We start from the raw sequence: 15578 nt of genomic DNA, 5'->3' as shown, positions 1-15578 counted from the left end.
CAAAGAAATAACAATAGTAAAGTTATGATGAAAAGTATGTATGTGGGTTGGGGGGGGGGGGGAGATTAAGCACTTTTGCTTAGTTCTGGCACTGAGTTCCATAGGTGCAAAACTTTTTTTAAAAAGAAATTATTGATGAAAATTGATTATATCATTTTGTAAATTCTGCAGGATGCATATTTGTCATATTATAATGAATTAATGGTAAATTAGTTTATACAATGTTAATCTTCATATTATCGTGTTTGATTTAGGAACTATTTTCCTAGACAATTTACAGTATGATAGTATAATAAATGATTTGCAGTATAATAGGTCTACAAAAATTTATCCTTGATTAGGTGAAAAGGGAATAGCATATACATTAGTCACAGAAAAAGACAAAGAATTTGCTGGTCATCTTGTTAGGAATCTTGAAGGTGCCAATCAGCCTGTTCCACAGGCTCTCATGGATCTTGCTATGCAGGTAATTTTATAAACATATTTTCAATAGCAATAATTTTGTTTTGTTAATTTTCAGCTCAGTTTTCTTTGAGACCTGCTATTAGCATGTTGTGTCAGAGAAACTTATTCATATCACCTATTCTTTATTCCATTGAAGGATACCCCAACTCCCAATTAAAATTCAGACCTCTCTTCACAACAGGAGCACACAATTTTTATTCACTCTCTGTTTACAACTTATTCTCATAATTCAAAGAGGTGAAAAAAAGTTCATCTATTTTTATTAAGACTTCATCAATAGAAGTCATCATAAGCAACATACCTTAACTTTATCTCTTAACACTAAACTTTAAGTAAACCCAGAGATTCAGTAACCTGATTTGAATTCATGGTATCGTAATATGTTAATAGTCATCATCATCATCGTCAAATTCCTGATATGTACCCTCAAGGGGTGTACAAGATATGATAGTACTGCATGAAAAACTTACACCATCATTAACTTCCTATGTACAATTTTCCTCCAGATCAATCTGTTACCTGTTAAGACTTCAACATTATCAGATCTTATATTTCTATCTTCTAAGGCACTTTTTACTGTATCAATCCATATATATCTTGGTCTTCCTCTGGGTCTTTTTCCTGCCAACCTGGCAAAGAGTGTTCTTTGCCAGGTTGGCAGGAAAAAGTTTTGCTAATCTTTCCTCTCCCATTCTGTTTAAGTGACCATACCACCTGAGATTAGCTCTGCTAACACATTCCTGGATGCTAACAATATTAAGTTCTTTCCTAATAACATTGTAAATGTTAACAGTCAAGTGTTTTAAAAAATGGCGAAGTGTGTGTGTGTTTGTTAATGTGCACTATATTTACTGTAATTGATGTAGATAGAGAAGTCAGGTGACCTTCCTTAAATTTGCTTTGTTCAGGGTGTGGAATTCTCAAATTTAATGCAAACCAGATTTGTAAAAGTCATTTTTAAACTATTATAATTACAGCTATTTTGCCTGCTTCAGTTTAGGAGTACCCCTGTTTAAATGTCATTGGCTATTTACTCATGGATTCTTAGGGCATTATGAGTGTAGATGTACTAAAAAGTATATGTAGCCTTAGGAATAGAAAATTGCACATACCTTTTTCTGGGTGTTGTGGCTTTTCCTCAGTCTGCGATGTCGAAAACTGCAGAGTGTGTGTGTGGGGGGGGGGGGGGTAAGCAGTTTGGTACAATAAGTTAGAAAAACCCAGGTTTTTTTCGTAATATATAGAAACATATACTTTTATATAGGGTGGGGAAAAAGTGAAAGGGTTAATTTTTTTTAAAATAGGGAGGGGGAAGGGGAAAGGGTTAATTTTGTGAAAGGGTTAATTTTTTTTTTTTTTTAAAATTAACCCTTTCACTTTTTCCCCACCCTATATAAAAGTATATGTTTCTATATATTACGGAAAAAAAAAACCCGGGTTTTTCTAACTTATTCTACCAAACTGCTTACCCCCCCACACACACACACACACTCTGCAGTTTTCGACATCGCAGACTGAGGAAAAGCCACAACACCCAGAAAAAGGTATGTGCAATTTTCTATTCCTTAGGCTACATATACTTTTTAGTACATCTACACTCATAATGCCCTAAGAATCATGAGTAAATAGCCAATGACATTTAAACAGGGGCTCCTAAACTGAAGCAGGCAAAATAGCTGTAATTATAATAGTTTATAAAGAGGAGTAACATGGGAGTTTTCCCAGAAATAATATACATAATTTTTAAACTTTTTTTTTGTGAATCCTATCCATGAAAGGTTCTGTAGTTGTGCTATCAACTTTACACTTCAAGATAGTTTTGCTGAAGTTCAATAAAATGCAAGAATATTTTTCTACCTGATCCTTCTTCATCATTTTAGTGCTTACATCAGATATTCATATTTTAATGCAACTGTAAATTTTTTTCCATCTCACTTATCATTTGAGATGGCAAAAAGTTACAGTTGCATTAAAATATAAAATAAAAATAAATAAAAACAGACAGCAGTAAATTAGACTTTACTGCTGTCTGTTTCATTTGTATTAGCACTTTGTAAAATTTTTACTGTGATGCTCTCCATGTGGACTCGGGAAATTAAAGAGTCAGTCAAGGAAAAGAAGAAAGCATATGGAAAGTTCCTGGCAAATAAGTCAGCTTGTTCTCTTAGAGAGTACAGAGAAAAATGAAAGAAAGTAAAGCACTGTGTAAAACTAGCTAAACAAAAGTCATGGGAAGCAGCTAGTGAGAAGTTAGTAATGACTGCCACATTGTCATAGCAAAAAGAGAATATCTTTATGACCAGTAACAGATATTACTCTACATTTGACATTGTAAATTAGAATAAAGAACCATTGCAATTAATATAGTTATTAGATATCTTGTAAGTACATTTAATATCAAACACTTTGCATTTTTTCCATAAACATAAAGATCAAATTTTAGTGATAAAAATTGAGTGCATAAAAATCATTCTTTTGCAATAATAAATTTAGTTTAATCCTTTATCCAAGTGTAAACAAAGTTTGTGCCTGAAATTATATTCAGGACTGAGGTAAGGTGGTTCAACACCAGGCAACTCCGAGCAAAGGTGGACCAAGCTCTCATCACTCCTTGTCTCAGTATCTCCCATAATGCAAAGCAGATCTCCTTGCAGATATGTATGCTGCTATGCATTAAGGGAAGTGCCACTACCCAGACCGGTTTCAACCTTTATTGAGGTCTCGTCAGTGGGAGGCAGACCCAAACATGGAGATATCAAGTCAGAAGCAATAGGAGAGGTCATATCACCTATACGAGTTGCCAACAGGTGTACCACCTTATTATTGAATTACTCTGAATTTAGAGAAAGATGTTGGAAGTTTATTTTGCACTTGGTTAGACTATAATAAATTTAGTTTAATCCTTTATCCAAATTTAGTTTAATCCTCAGTCCTGAAGATATTTTCAGGCATAAACCTTGTTTGTGGCTGAAAATATCTTCAGGATTGAGGTAAGGTGGTGCAACTCTGAGCAAAGGTGGACCAGGCTCTCATCACTCCTTGTCTCAGTATCTCCCATAATGCAAAGCAAATCTCCTTGCGGATATGTATACTGCTATGCATTAAGGGAATGGCCACTACCCAAACTTTGTTTACTTACACTTGGATAAAGGATTAAACTAAATTTATTATAGTCTAACCAAGTGCAAAATAAATTTCCAACATCTTTTTATAAATCTGGAGTAATGCAATAATAAGGTGGTACACCTGTTGGCAACTCGTATAGGTAAATATGACCTCTTCTGTTGCTTCTGCCTTAATATCTCCACGTTGGGTCTGCCTCCCACTGACGAGACCTCAATAAAGGTTGAAACCGGTCTGGGTAGTGGCCCTTCCCTTAATGCATAGCAGTATACATACCTGCAAGGAGATGTGCTTTGCATTATGGGAGATACTGAGACAAGGAGTGATGAGAGCTTGGTCCACCTTTGCTCGAAGTTGCCTGGTGTTGCACCACCTTACCTCAGTCCTGAAGATATTTTCAGGTGCAAACTTTGTTTGATTACACTTGGATAAAGGATTAAACTAAATTTATTATAGTCTAACCAAGTGCAAAATAAACTTCCAACATCATTCTTTTGCATTTATCACAGACAAAAGATTCTTTGAATCACTTCTAACATTGTCTGGTATTTGCAGTCTTACAGTTTGACCTTTCACAAGATCTCTTCAGTCCATGAAAATCATTTTTTTTTGCATTTATGGTCCAAAGATGAAGAATGGTCCAAAATTCCCATTGTTCACTATCATATGCTTGTGGAAATTATGTTCCATAGGATTGCTGCAATCGTTACAGCGAAAGGAGGTCGTACATCTTATTAAGGTGGGCAGCACCATGGCTGTTTATTCCTCCCACTATGTATCTGTGGACTCCTAAGCAGTGTATATTCTTCATGAATGTTTTCACTATCAGCAAGTTATTTATTCCCATCACGTTCTTGATCTGATCCATTTATTAGCTGCTCCAATTCTTCATCTGTTCTAAAAAATTGTAAAGCTTCTTGAAGTAAATTTGAAGTTTTTAAACATAGCTTCATAGGGACTGCATTTTATTCCTTCATGATATGCTCAAGTTTTCATCAACTGTACAAAACATAAACTATCTCTCCATTTTGTTTGATTGGTTTTGAGCCAAGTACTCAGTATGTTTTCTACATCTTGATTTGCACATTTCACTGATTCTTGACTTTCACTGTTACATGGTTTTCCATTTACAATTAGTTCTCGCTACATAGCATAAGCTTCAGTAATTCTTTTTGGAAACTAAGGTTGTCACTTTGAATAATACTTGGAGTTCCAAATATTGTAAATATAATTATAAAGAGAAATACTTTGGGTTTATTTTGTCTTGAGCAATCTTGAATGAAAGTCTACCAATCTATGGGTTGGAACAGAACTTCTCTGGTGGATGTCAAGATTTTGTTGTGGAGCAGGAGTAGAGAACAGTGATTTTTGTACAGTTGTCTTAGAACATCCATTACACACAAGTAGTTGGGGTAGAGATTTCAATTCTTCCTTCAGTTTTTTCTCCATATCTCTTGTGATGGTGATTGCTGTTTTTTTCTTGAGTGTATGTATAATACCTCGTTTTGTGATATATGATGCAATGAGGATGAGTGTAGGTAACGACCTGTATGAGCAAGCTTGTGGTATGCACTAAGAGAGAGAGAGAAGCCTCTTACAGCTTTTTTGGAAATTAAAACATCTAGGAAAGATTGTTTCCCTTCATTTTCCAGTTCCAGAGTGAATTTTAATTTTTGGTGGAAGAGGTTGATAGACAAAAGAAAATTGTGCAACTCAGCAATACCGTATTTCCAGATGATAAAATTATTTGTTGACATCTGTGTATCTCCATCAAATTGAAGGTTTTTTGTTGATGTGAGGAAACGTTTTTGCAAGTTTTCAGTGAATAAGTCTGCACATAGTGGAGATAGAAGGCTTCCCAATGCAAGCCAGATAGTTGCTTGTAAATTTCCCCATTCCATCTAAAATAATTAGAGTGGAAACAATGTCTGAAAAGATGAGAAATATCAGAAGCAAATAGATCATCTGTACGTCGATGACCTCATCTACCTAAACAGTGATGAACAAAGATACATTATCTAAACTAGCTGGATGTTGGTTACATAACATGACATCATGTGATCAATCTCAGCTTACCTGTAAATGCATGACGTAACATAATCAGGATATCACTTGACTACTCGGCAAAATACATTCATCAATCAAAGTAACTATAATAATTTTAGTTTAATCCTTTATCCAAGTGTAAGCAAACAAAGTTTGCACCTGAAGTAGTTCAGGACTGAGGCAACTCGTAGTAAAGGTGGTCAAAGCTCTCATCACTACTTGTCTTAGTATCTCCCATAATGCAAAGCACATCTCCTTGCGAACATGTATAATGCTATGCATTAACGGAAGGGCCACTACCCAGACTAGTTTCGACCTTTATTGAGGTCTCGTCAATGGGAGCCAGACCCAGAGGTGGTGATACTAAGGTGAAAGCAAAGGAGAAGTCATATTTACCTATACGAGTTACCAAAAGGTGTCGTACCTTATTATTTAATTACGCTGGATATAGAGAAAGATGTTTGAAGTGTTTTTTCACTTGGTTAGACTATAATAAATGTGACTTCTCCATTGCTTCCACCTTAATATCACCACCTCTGGGTCTGGCTCCCACTGACGAGACCTCAATAAAGGTCGAAACTAGTCTGGGTAGTGGCCCTTCCCTTAATGCATAGTGTTATACATGTCCTGCAAGGAGATGCGCTTTGCATTATGGGAGATACTAAGACAAGTAGGGATGAGAGCTTGGTCCACCTTTACCATGAGTTGCCTCAATCCTGAAGATACTTCAGGCACAAACTTTGTTTGCTTACACATAGATAAAGGATTAAACTAAATTTATTATAGACTAACCAAGTGAAAAAAACTTCCAAAATCAAAGTAACTGTTTAATATTGGAGAATATACATAATGACTGGTGGTTTTGATAAATTCACAAATATTAACCATATTATCTGATATGTATAGCATAATATTCATAATTCCTTTACTGATTACACAGTCCAACACAATTTTTGCTGACTTTTATATGAGACTTGTTTTTTACTAATTTGAGTGCGCTGATTTCAAATATCAAACCCATTTTTCTCTATCACGTCAGGTTTTTCCTCTATGGCATTTTCTTTTTGCTAATTTGTAAATTTTTGATAGTTTTTAGGAGGCAGTACTATTTAGAGGATCAAAAAAATCGATTTTTTAATATTATTTTTTAAAAGTATGTACTTTTAAAAATCTGTTCCTAACTTTTTATCAAGACATTCGAAAATTTCCCGAAGATATAGCCTATTATTCAAAGCGGTACGCAGATCAGAATCGGAGCGCTCGCTGCTCTCGCTTGTTAGTAAACAAATAAATGCATAAGAACCTGCAACAGCACGTACTGGTGCTTTGAATGCGAGAGAGAGAGAGAGAGAGAGGCCAATAACCGACCTAATACATTTAGGTGATGAAAAGTGGGCGATGACAACTGCCTAAAACAAATGAATGCTATATGCATCATAGCGGACAAAGAACGATCGAAATCAGTCAATAGTTAATCGATCGTGAAAGTATGATGAGCGCTTATAATGTTTCAATAAAATCTCTGGTTTTTTTTGTCTTGTTAATTGCATGTTAGTCAGCAGTGAAGAAAATACATCATGTCTACTACTCGAAATTGTATCAATAGTGTAGATTCCTTCTGCTACATTTGTGGCAGCTTTACTGTTCCCAGTCAAAAGACAAATATCACTGATTTCGTTAAGAAAGTGTACTTTGCATACTTTGATGTAAAAATTGCAAATCAGGACAAGTCATGGGCTCCAAATAAAGTGTGTAAGTCATGTATAGAAAATTTACGACAGTGGAGCAAGGGAAAACGCCAAAAATTAGCTTTTGGCATTCCAATGATTTGGCATGAACCGAAAAATCATGTAGATGATTGCTATTTTTGTTTGGTTCAGACTTCTGGTTATAATAAGAAGAATAAGAAAAAAATTGTGTATCCAAATCTTGACTCAGCAATTCGGCCAGTTGCTCATTCCAATGAAATAGCCGTGCCAATTTATAAAGGACTTCCTTTACTTGAGAACAAGCATGATCGGGATATGCCAGATGTTTTTGAGGAGCAAGACCCGGATGTTGATTTAGATAATGGAAATTTAATTTCTAGTTCTGGACCGCAGCGTTTTACTTAAGCAGAATTGAATGACTTAGTAAGAGATTTGGGCCTATCAAAGGAATCATCGGAATTGTTAGCTTCAAGATTAAATGAAAAAAACTTACTGGAGCAAGATACGAAGATAACTTTTTATCATAGCAGGGAAAGTAATCTTGTACAATATTTTAAACACGAGTGTGGGTTTGTTTACTGTAACAATGTGTCAGGTTTACTAACTGAAATGAGTGTTGTACAATATCATCCAAATGAGTGGCGTTTATTTATCGACAGTTCAAGCAGAAGTCTCAAGTGTCTCTTACTACACAATGGGAATGTATATGGCTCAATTCCTATTGGCTATTCAGTCCACTTAAAGAAAATACAATGCACATGTAACATACCATACATAGGGGAAACAGGGTGAACCATCCCAATCAGGAAGGATGAACACAAATGACACATGAAATACCTCCATTTTGGAAAAACCGGCCTTTCTGACCAAGCACTCCAAACATACCACAGAATTGATTGGAAAGGTACCAAGTCCCTACACCGCACCAAAACCTGGTTCGAGCCGAAATTCAAGGAAGCATGTGAAATGCTCCAACATAATCTGAATCTGAATAAAAATTATGGTTTAACCATTCCAAAAATGTGGAGGACCCATCTGCAACCATCATTGCAACCACAAAGAAAAATCTCAATACAAGAAGACTTGAAGTTTTTTTTTTTTTTCCTGAACATTCAATAGCAACCTGTACTGTACAAATCCAGAAGATCATCGTAATATAACAATATGAACTGTATAATTCCAGATGAATCTTAGTACATGAGGACTTTAGCAGGGTTTATTATAGTTTTTATTTTTATTTATTTTTTTTTTTATCACTAGAGGGCAGGCTAAGAAAAAGATTAGTTAACAACATAGATTTAATTTACCTGTATAGAGTGCAACAGCATGTAACTTGGTTCTTATACACATTTATCCTTCTGATGATGACCTCAATACAGGGGTCGAAACATCAAGTTCTTATTTTATTAATAATGAGTAAAATAATCTTTTCAGCATGTGTGTTTGGTGTCCCTAAATTCATAAATATGAATGCTGATTACCGTGTAACCTTAAAAGAAAGACCTATTTATCAAATTCTACATAACAGCTACACTGCAGAATTCAGAAGAGCTCTCATAGTTTCCATCTATAAAAAAAGAACAAAACATTGTGAGAATTACCAAGGAATTTCAATGCTAAGCATGCCAGTATGGTAGCATAAGATTTTTGCAAGAATACTTGAGAAGAGGCTAAAATTGTGGGAGAGAAATTTAGAGAACAAGCTTGTTTCTGATTAAATATTGGTTGACTGGATTAGATTTACACTTTATGAAAAATAGTTGAAAAATCCTCGGATTTTATAATAACATTCTATACTTAGCTTTCATAGATTTGGAAAAACATACGTGGTGGTCTGAAAAGTTCTTGGCCTAACAATGAAAAAATGAATTTATAAATCAAAATTAATTTTATTTTTCAACATAATCTAGGTTAAGACTAATACATTTATTCCAGCGCCATTATCCCGTCCCTGTAGTGGTTCTCAGTAAGATCTGCAAAATACCCCTCTACAACTGCAATCACCTCTTGATTCAAAGAAAAATGCTGACCACCGAGGAAGAGTTTTAGTTTTGGGAAGAGATAGAAGTCAGAGGGAGCCACATATGGGGAATAGGGCAGATGTTCCAACAATTCATAGTGCAGATCCCTTATTTTTCCCATTGCCAAAACACTTTTGTGGGCAGATGCATTGTCTTGATGAAAGATGATTTTTTCCTTCTGCAAACCGGGTCTTTTCTCATGAATTTTTTCATCTAGTTTCTCGTAGTAAAGGTGGACCAAGCTCTCATCACTCCTTGTCTCAGTATCTCCCATAATGCAAAGCGCATCTCCTTGCAAACATGTATAAAGCTATGCATTAAGGGAAGGGGCTACTACCCAGACTGGTTTCGACCTTTATTGAGGTCTAGCCTGTGGGATGCAGACCCAGAAGTGATGATACTAAGGCCGAAGCAATGGAGAGGTCATATTTACTTATACGAGTTGCCAAAAGGTGTACCACCTTATTATTAATTAACTCTGGATTTAAAGAAAGACGTTGGAAGTTTATTTTCCACTTGGTTAGACTATAATAAATTTAGTTTAATCCTTTACCCAAGTGTAGGCAAACAACATTTGCACCTGAAATAGTTCAGGACTGAGGCAAATTGTAGTCAAGGTGGATGAAGCTTTGTGCTTTGCATTATGGGAGATACTGAGACAAGGAGTGATGAGAGCTTGGTCCACCTTTACTACGAGTTGCCTCAGTCCTGAACTACTTCAGGCACAAACTTTGTTTTCCTGTACTTGGGTAAAGGATTAAACTAAATTTATTATAAATGTAACATTATATGAGCAATATACAACATTTATTGAAGTTGTAAGTCTTCATCATCATCATCATCAAATTCCTGCCATGTACCCTCAAGGGACGTACAGGATATGATAGTACTACATAAAAAAAAATTACATCATTACTAACTTCCTATCTACAATTTTCCTCCAAATCAGTCTGTTACTTGTCAAATCTCCAACATTATCAGATCTTATATCTCTATCGTCTAAGGCACTTTGTACCATATCAATCCACCTATATCTTGGTCTTCCTCTGGGTCGTTTTGTTGCCAGCCTGGCAGAGAACACTTGTTTTGCTAATCTTTCTTCGCCCATTCTGTTTAAGTGACCATACCACCCGAGATTAGCTCTGCTAACACTTTCCTGGATGCTGACAATGTCAAGTTCTTTCCTAATATTCTCTTTTTTAATATGATATTACCATTGATGCCATCTGTTCACGCCTCTAATTTTTCTCAGGATTCTCATATCAGCGGTCTCTAATCTTTGGTCAAGTGTTTTACTTCTGACCCAGCTCTCAGATCCATAAGTTAAAACTGGTTTGAACACTGTCTTGTATACAGCTAATTAATGTTCTGACTAATTTCTCTCTTATTCCATATGAATTTATTCAATTGACTTCCCACCATACCAGCTTTGCTGATTCTGTTGTCTATTTCTATATTTAATTTACCATCTTCACTAAAAATCATGCCTAAGTAGCTGAAATGTTTTACTTGTTCCACAGGTTCTTCATTCACAACACAGTTGACATTTTCAATGATTCTGCCTATTTTCATTGTCTTTGTCTTTTTATTGCTGACCTTCATACCATATCTATTACAACAGTTATTCAATTTAGTCAGAGAATCTTGCAGACTTGTAGCAGATTTATTTAGAAGTATAACATCATCCGCATAAAGCAAAGAGCTGACATTAACATCTCAAATTTTGATATCATGTTTAATACCACTTTCCTTCATAATGTGATCCATATAGATAATGAATAACAGAGGGGATAATGTACATCCTTGTCTCACACCAGATTTAACATTAAACCATCTTCCTGTACTTCCTTCGATTCTAACTGCTGACTTACAACTCAAATAAAGACTAAGTACTGCTCGATATAATGCCCCACTGACACCATATAACTGCAGCATATTGAATAGCTTCTCTCTTGGCACCTTGTCATATGCCTTTTCCAAATCGACAAAACTTAATTACAGATCTTTGTTATATTCCCATGCTTTCTTGACTATTTGTTGTAAATGAATATCTGATCCTGACACCCTCTATTTGGCCTGAATCCAACTTGTTCTTCACTCAGCTTTTCTTCCACAATTCTTCTCAACAGTTTCTCAAGTATACTTGCATAGATCTTGCCAGGAACACTCAGTAGGGAAATACCTCTGTAATTCTCACATTCATTTTTATTTCCCTTTTTATATATGGGTACTATGAGGACTCTACTCCAATCATCGGGGATTCGTCCTTCTGTCCAAAACCTTGTGAACTATGCAGCCACTGCCGACTTTTATACCACCATACTTCATTACAGCATTTCTGGTCGAATATCATCTACTCCTGCTGCCTTTCCACATTTCAAGCCTTTGATGGCTTTTTCTACTTCACGTATGGATATGTATTCCTGATTGTATGCCTCTTGTGTTTTTTACCACTGTGCTATCACTTTTTGCTTCATTTAGCAATTTTTTGAAGTAATTACTTCATACTTCAAGGATATCTTTTTCTCCCATTTTCATGTCACCTTTATCATCTCTAAATCCTTTACAGCACTCTTTCCTCCATTTCTAAGCTTCTACAAATAACTCCAGAATATTTTACCACCTTCTTGATATTTATTTTCTATGTTCTTGCCAAAGTCCTCCCATGACTTTTGATTAGCTAATTTTACACAGTGTTTAGCTTTCTTACATTTGTCTCCGTATTCTCTAAGAGCAAAAGCTGACTTATTTGCCAGGAACTTTTGATATGCTTTCTTATTTTCCTTCACTGCCTCTTTAACTTCCTGTGTCCACCCGGGAGTTCTGATTTTTTCATCCTTACAGACAACCTCACCACATGCCCCTCTAGCTGAATCAATCAGGGCTTTCTTCAAGGCTTGCCACTGAATCTCCAAGGTTTGATTCATGTTCACAAACTCTTTCATTTTTTTTTTTTTCAATAAACTTTGTGTATTTTAGTCTACAGTTCACATCTGAGAGCCGCTCAACTTTTATTTGCTTTAAAACTTTCTTACATGTTATTCTTTTCAATATGAAATTCAGTTTTATCTTGCTCAAGACTAAATAGTGATCACTTCCAATTTCAAATCCTCTGTACACTCTGGTGTCCTGCACCAGGGAGAAAACATCACTATCAACAATAACATAGTCAATGAGAATTTTCTTATTCCTTGCCTCTTCTCTCCATGTGAATTTGTGCACATTTTTATGTTGGAACATGGTGTTAGTAATAACCAGTCCATGTCCTTAGCAGAAATCCAACAGATATTTGCCATTACTATTAGCTTTGCTCTTTTCTCCAAATTTTCCAAAAATATTTTTGTATGTCTCACAATCATTTCCTACTCTGCTATTTAGATCCCCAACAAGGACCAACTTTTCCTTTTTCATTGTGTCAGTTGCTTTTTCTAAAGCGTCAAAAAATTCCTCCACTTCTACCTTAGTAGAACCTTCTGTGGGACCATAGGCACAAATAAGTCTCATTGTCCAGTTCCCCATTCTCATATTTGCCCACATTACTCTACTTGAGACTGACTGCCATTCAAGAAGATTAGCCTCCTATTTTGTGTTGAATACTACGGTTACTCCTTCTTTCCCTTGATTGTCATTGCCTGAATATAACATTTTGTATTTATTGTCCAGAAAGATCTCACCAGTTTTTGTCTTTTTTGTTTCAGTCACCCCTATTATGTCAATCTGGTACTTATCTAATTCCATAGCCAGCTCCATTTCTTTGCCATTCAGGCTTCTTATTTGATAGTACTGATCTTTAACTCTGGTGATGTTGAGTTGGGGTGTGTTTTCAGATTTGTTCAGAAGTTAGAATTGAAGGAAGAGCAGGGAGGTGGTTTGATGTAGACACCCCCCCCACACACACACAAACCTGTGCCATATGCATGCAAAAAAAAACGTTTTTATGGCTGCACCAAACACAGTATATAACTAAATACACTTGTACTAACATCCTTTTTTAAATTTTCAGTTGCAGAAAGTAGGTGGTAACTTCTGTTTATAATGCAGTCATTTGATGCAGAAAGCAAATGATTTTTGTAAAAGCAAATTTTCTAAAGCAAATAAAGATATACTTGCATGTATATGTAACTTGAAATCAGTTCAAATTGTATTTGAGATTTTCGATATCATTCAGACAGTTCCGAAATGCTAATCTTATGAATATAATTCTGAATAAATAAAAAAAAAACTTATTGCAACTAATATGCTGTATAAACTATATCAAAATATTCCTGCCCGAAACAGAAGTGACATTCATACTGTATATAAAGTGAATTCCTATGGACTGGCACAGGTGGGCACGGCACAGCATCAATGTGTTAAACTTCCAGAAACTGATCAGTACTTTAGAGAAGTATCTATCCCAGGAGATTTTCTTTCTTCATCTTCCTTAATTATCTTCAGTCTCTGCCAGACCTATCTTCGTATTATCTCTCTCTCATCGGAATATTCATTCCAGTTTATTTCACTATGGCATTCATCTTTATTGGCATGTCTCTAAAACTGCCACATCATCCCAATCTCTCTTTTGTAGTCATAAGATTTCTATCTCTATTTATTAAAAAGAAACTGGTTCTTTGCTACTACTTCTGTTGTTCATTAATCAATAAAACATTTTCTTGTACCCATTAATATCATCCTCTAACTTATATTTATTCAACCCAGCTTTTTTTTTTGTATTTTATTTTATTATTATATTTCTTTCTTTTATTTATTTATTTATTTTGTTTGGTTCTTTCTCTTATTATAAGCAACCCTGTCGTCACTTGATCTGGTCTTTATGAACTTCCTGAAAATTTTATTTTTTGATTTAACTGCTTTAACTCTTTCTCTCTCTCTCTCATCCACCAGCATGTTTTTCCTTCTTGCTTTCCACTTGTTCTTCCACACACCTTCCCCATTCTTCATTTATATTATCTATAATTGAATCATTAGCATTGAAGCTGAACTGATACTTGTTTGATCTGTCAGTTTCAACATCAATAGCTGCAACTTTTTTCTTTTTTTTATTCTATTTTTTTTGTCACATCTATTTTCTATACACACCATAAAGATGTATATATGAAGCCTATAATCTCCATCTGAAACAAGAGATGGTAAAACTTTGATGGCTGTAACCTTCCAGCTGAGCTTTGTGATTGATTCTGTGGCTTTGTCTTTTCTCAAACCAGCTATTTCCAATTTTGAGATCATTTCTAATAACCTTTGTTCATAATTTCTTTTACTGATTCCAAATGTCCAGAATTTTTTCTACCCATATCTTCAACATGTGCATTATGGCCTCCTAAGATTACATTCTTATTTAGAATAATTACCTCCAAATGCTCTTCGTTTTCTCTGTATCTAAACCTTGTTGTGATGCATATGCCTGGATAAGTGGTATTCGTTTTCCATTACATTCAGATACAAGCCTTGTTATCACAATTCCATGACACTTTGTAAGTCTTTTGTTTACGTCTTTACTTGATGACCATTTTTGACTTATCTGTTTTCCTTTCCAGAACAAAGCATAATCTCTTCTTAAGTTCCTCTTCCCTTGTTTTTATCATCATGTCTTACTCAATCTCAAAACATCTAATTTCCTCCTCCATGACATTCACTACCTCATTATCTTTACTTGTGTCAATATGTTTTGCATTCCTATTGCAGTTTTGATTTTGTTTCTGATTGGTCTTGATTCTTGCTTTGATTGCTCTGTTTCTTTTTAGCTTAAATAAATCCACTGCTAACTTGCTAAGTCAACTGCAGCTACCTTAGAGCACCATTAGTGATAATATTCACAGCTTCTAATCAGTTTTCATCAATCAGGCATCTCTACTAATTCCACTGTTGCTTCACTCATGTCCTTTCAGCTCAGATGTGGAATTGAACTTTGTCAGGCAAACTGTATAACTGCCGTAACAAATTTGGCACTAAAATCAGCAGTAAAAAGAAACATTATGAAAGTAAGGGGAATTATGGAAAGCATCATCTAATCACCATAATAGAGAGAGCCAGTAGAACAAGAAAAATATTTCAGTTATTTTGACACAATTTTTAGTAAAAATGGTAAATGGAAATAGATGATAGAATAATCAAATCAAATATGGGTGGGAGCTAGTTTAATAAATGCATACAGAATAAGAGAGAAATTAGCCAAAACTTTAAAACTATGTGTATACAAGATAATGTTGGAAGATAT

At 35.1% G+C, this 15578-nt stretch overlaps 1 protein-coding gene across 1 annotated transcript in view; it reads left to right on the top strand.

Moving 5' to 3' along the window:
* LOC150099911 (ATP-dependent RNA helicase DDX42-like) overlaps positions 1–15578 on the top strand; it is a 110678-nt gene that overhangs the window by 46232 nt on the left and 48868 nt on the right. Inside the window, exon 4 of the mRNA XM_090403172.1 lies at positions 342–466. Within this exon, the coding sequence (XP_090259298.1) occupies positions 342–466 (125 nt within the window). The remainder of the gene's footprint in view (positions 1–341; positions 467–15578) is intronic.

This window comes from Typopeltis vanoorti, chromosome 13 (genome assembly GCF_054136105.1).
Source record: "Typopeltis vanoorti isolate ZY-2024b chromosome 13, IOZ_Tvanoo_1.0, whole genome shotgun sequence".
In the NCBI taxonomy this organism is placed as follows: Eukaryota; Metazoa; Arthropoda; class Arachnida; order Uropygi; family Thelyphonidae; genus Typopeltis; species Typopeltis vanoorti.
Note: the sequence above shows the minus strand (reverse complement) of the source record. Positions and strands in the feature narration are given on the sequence as shown.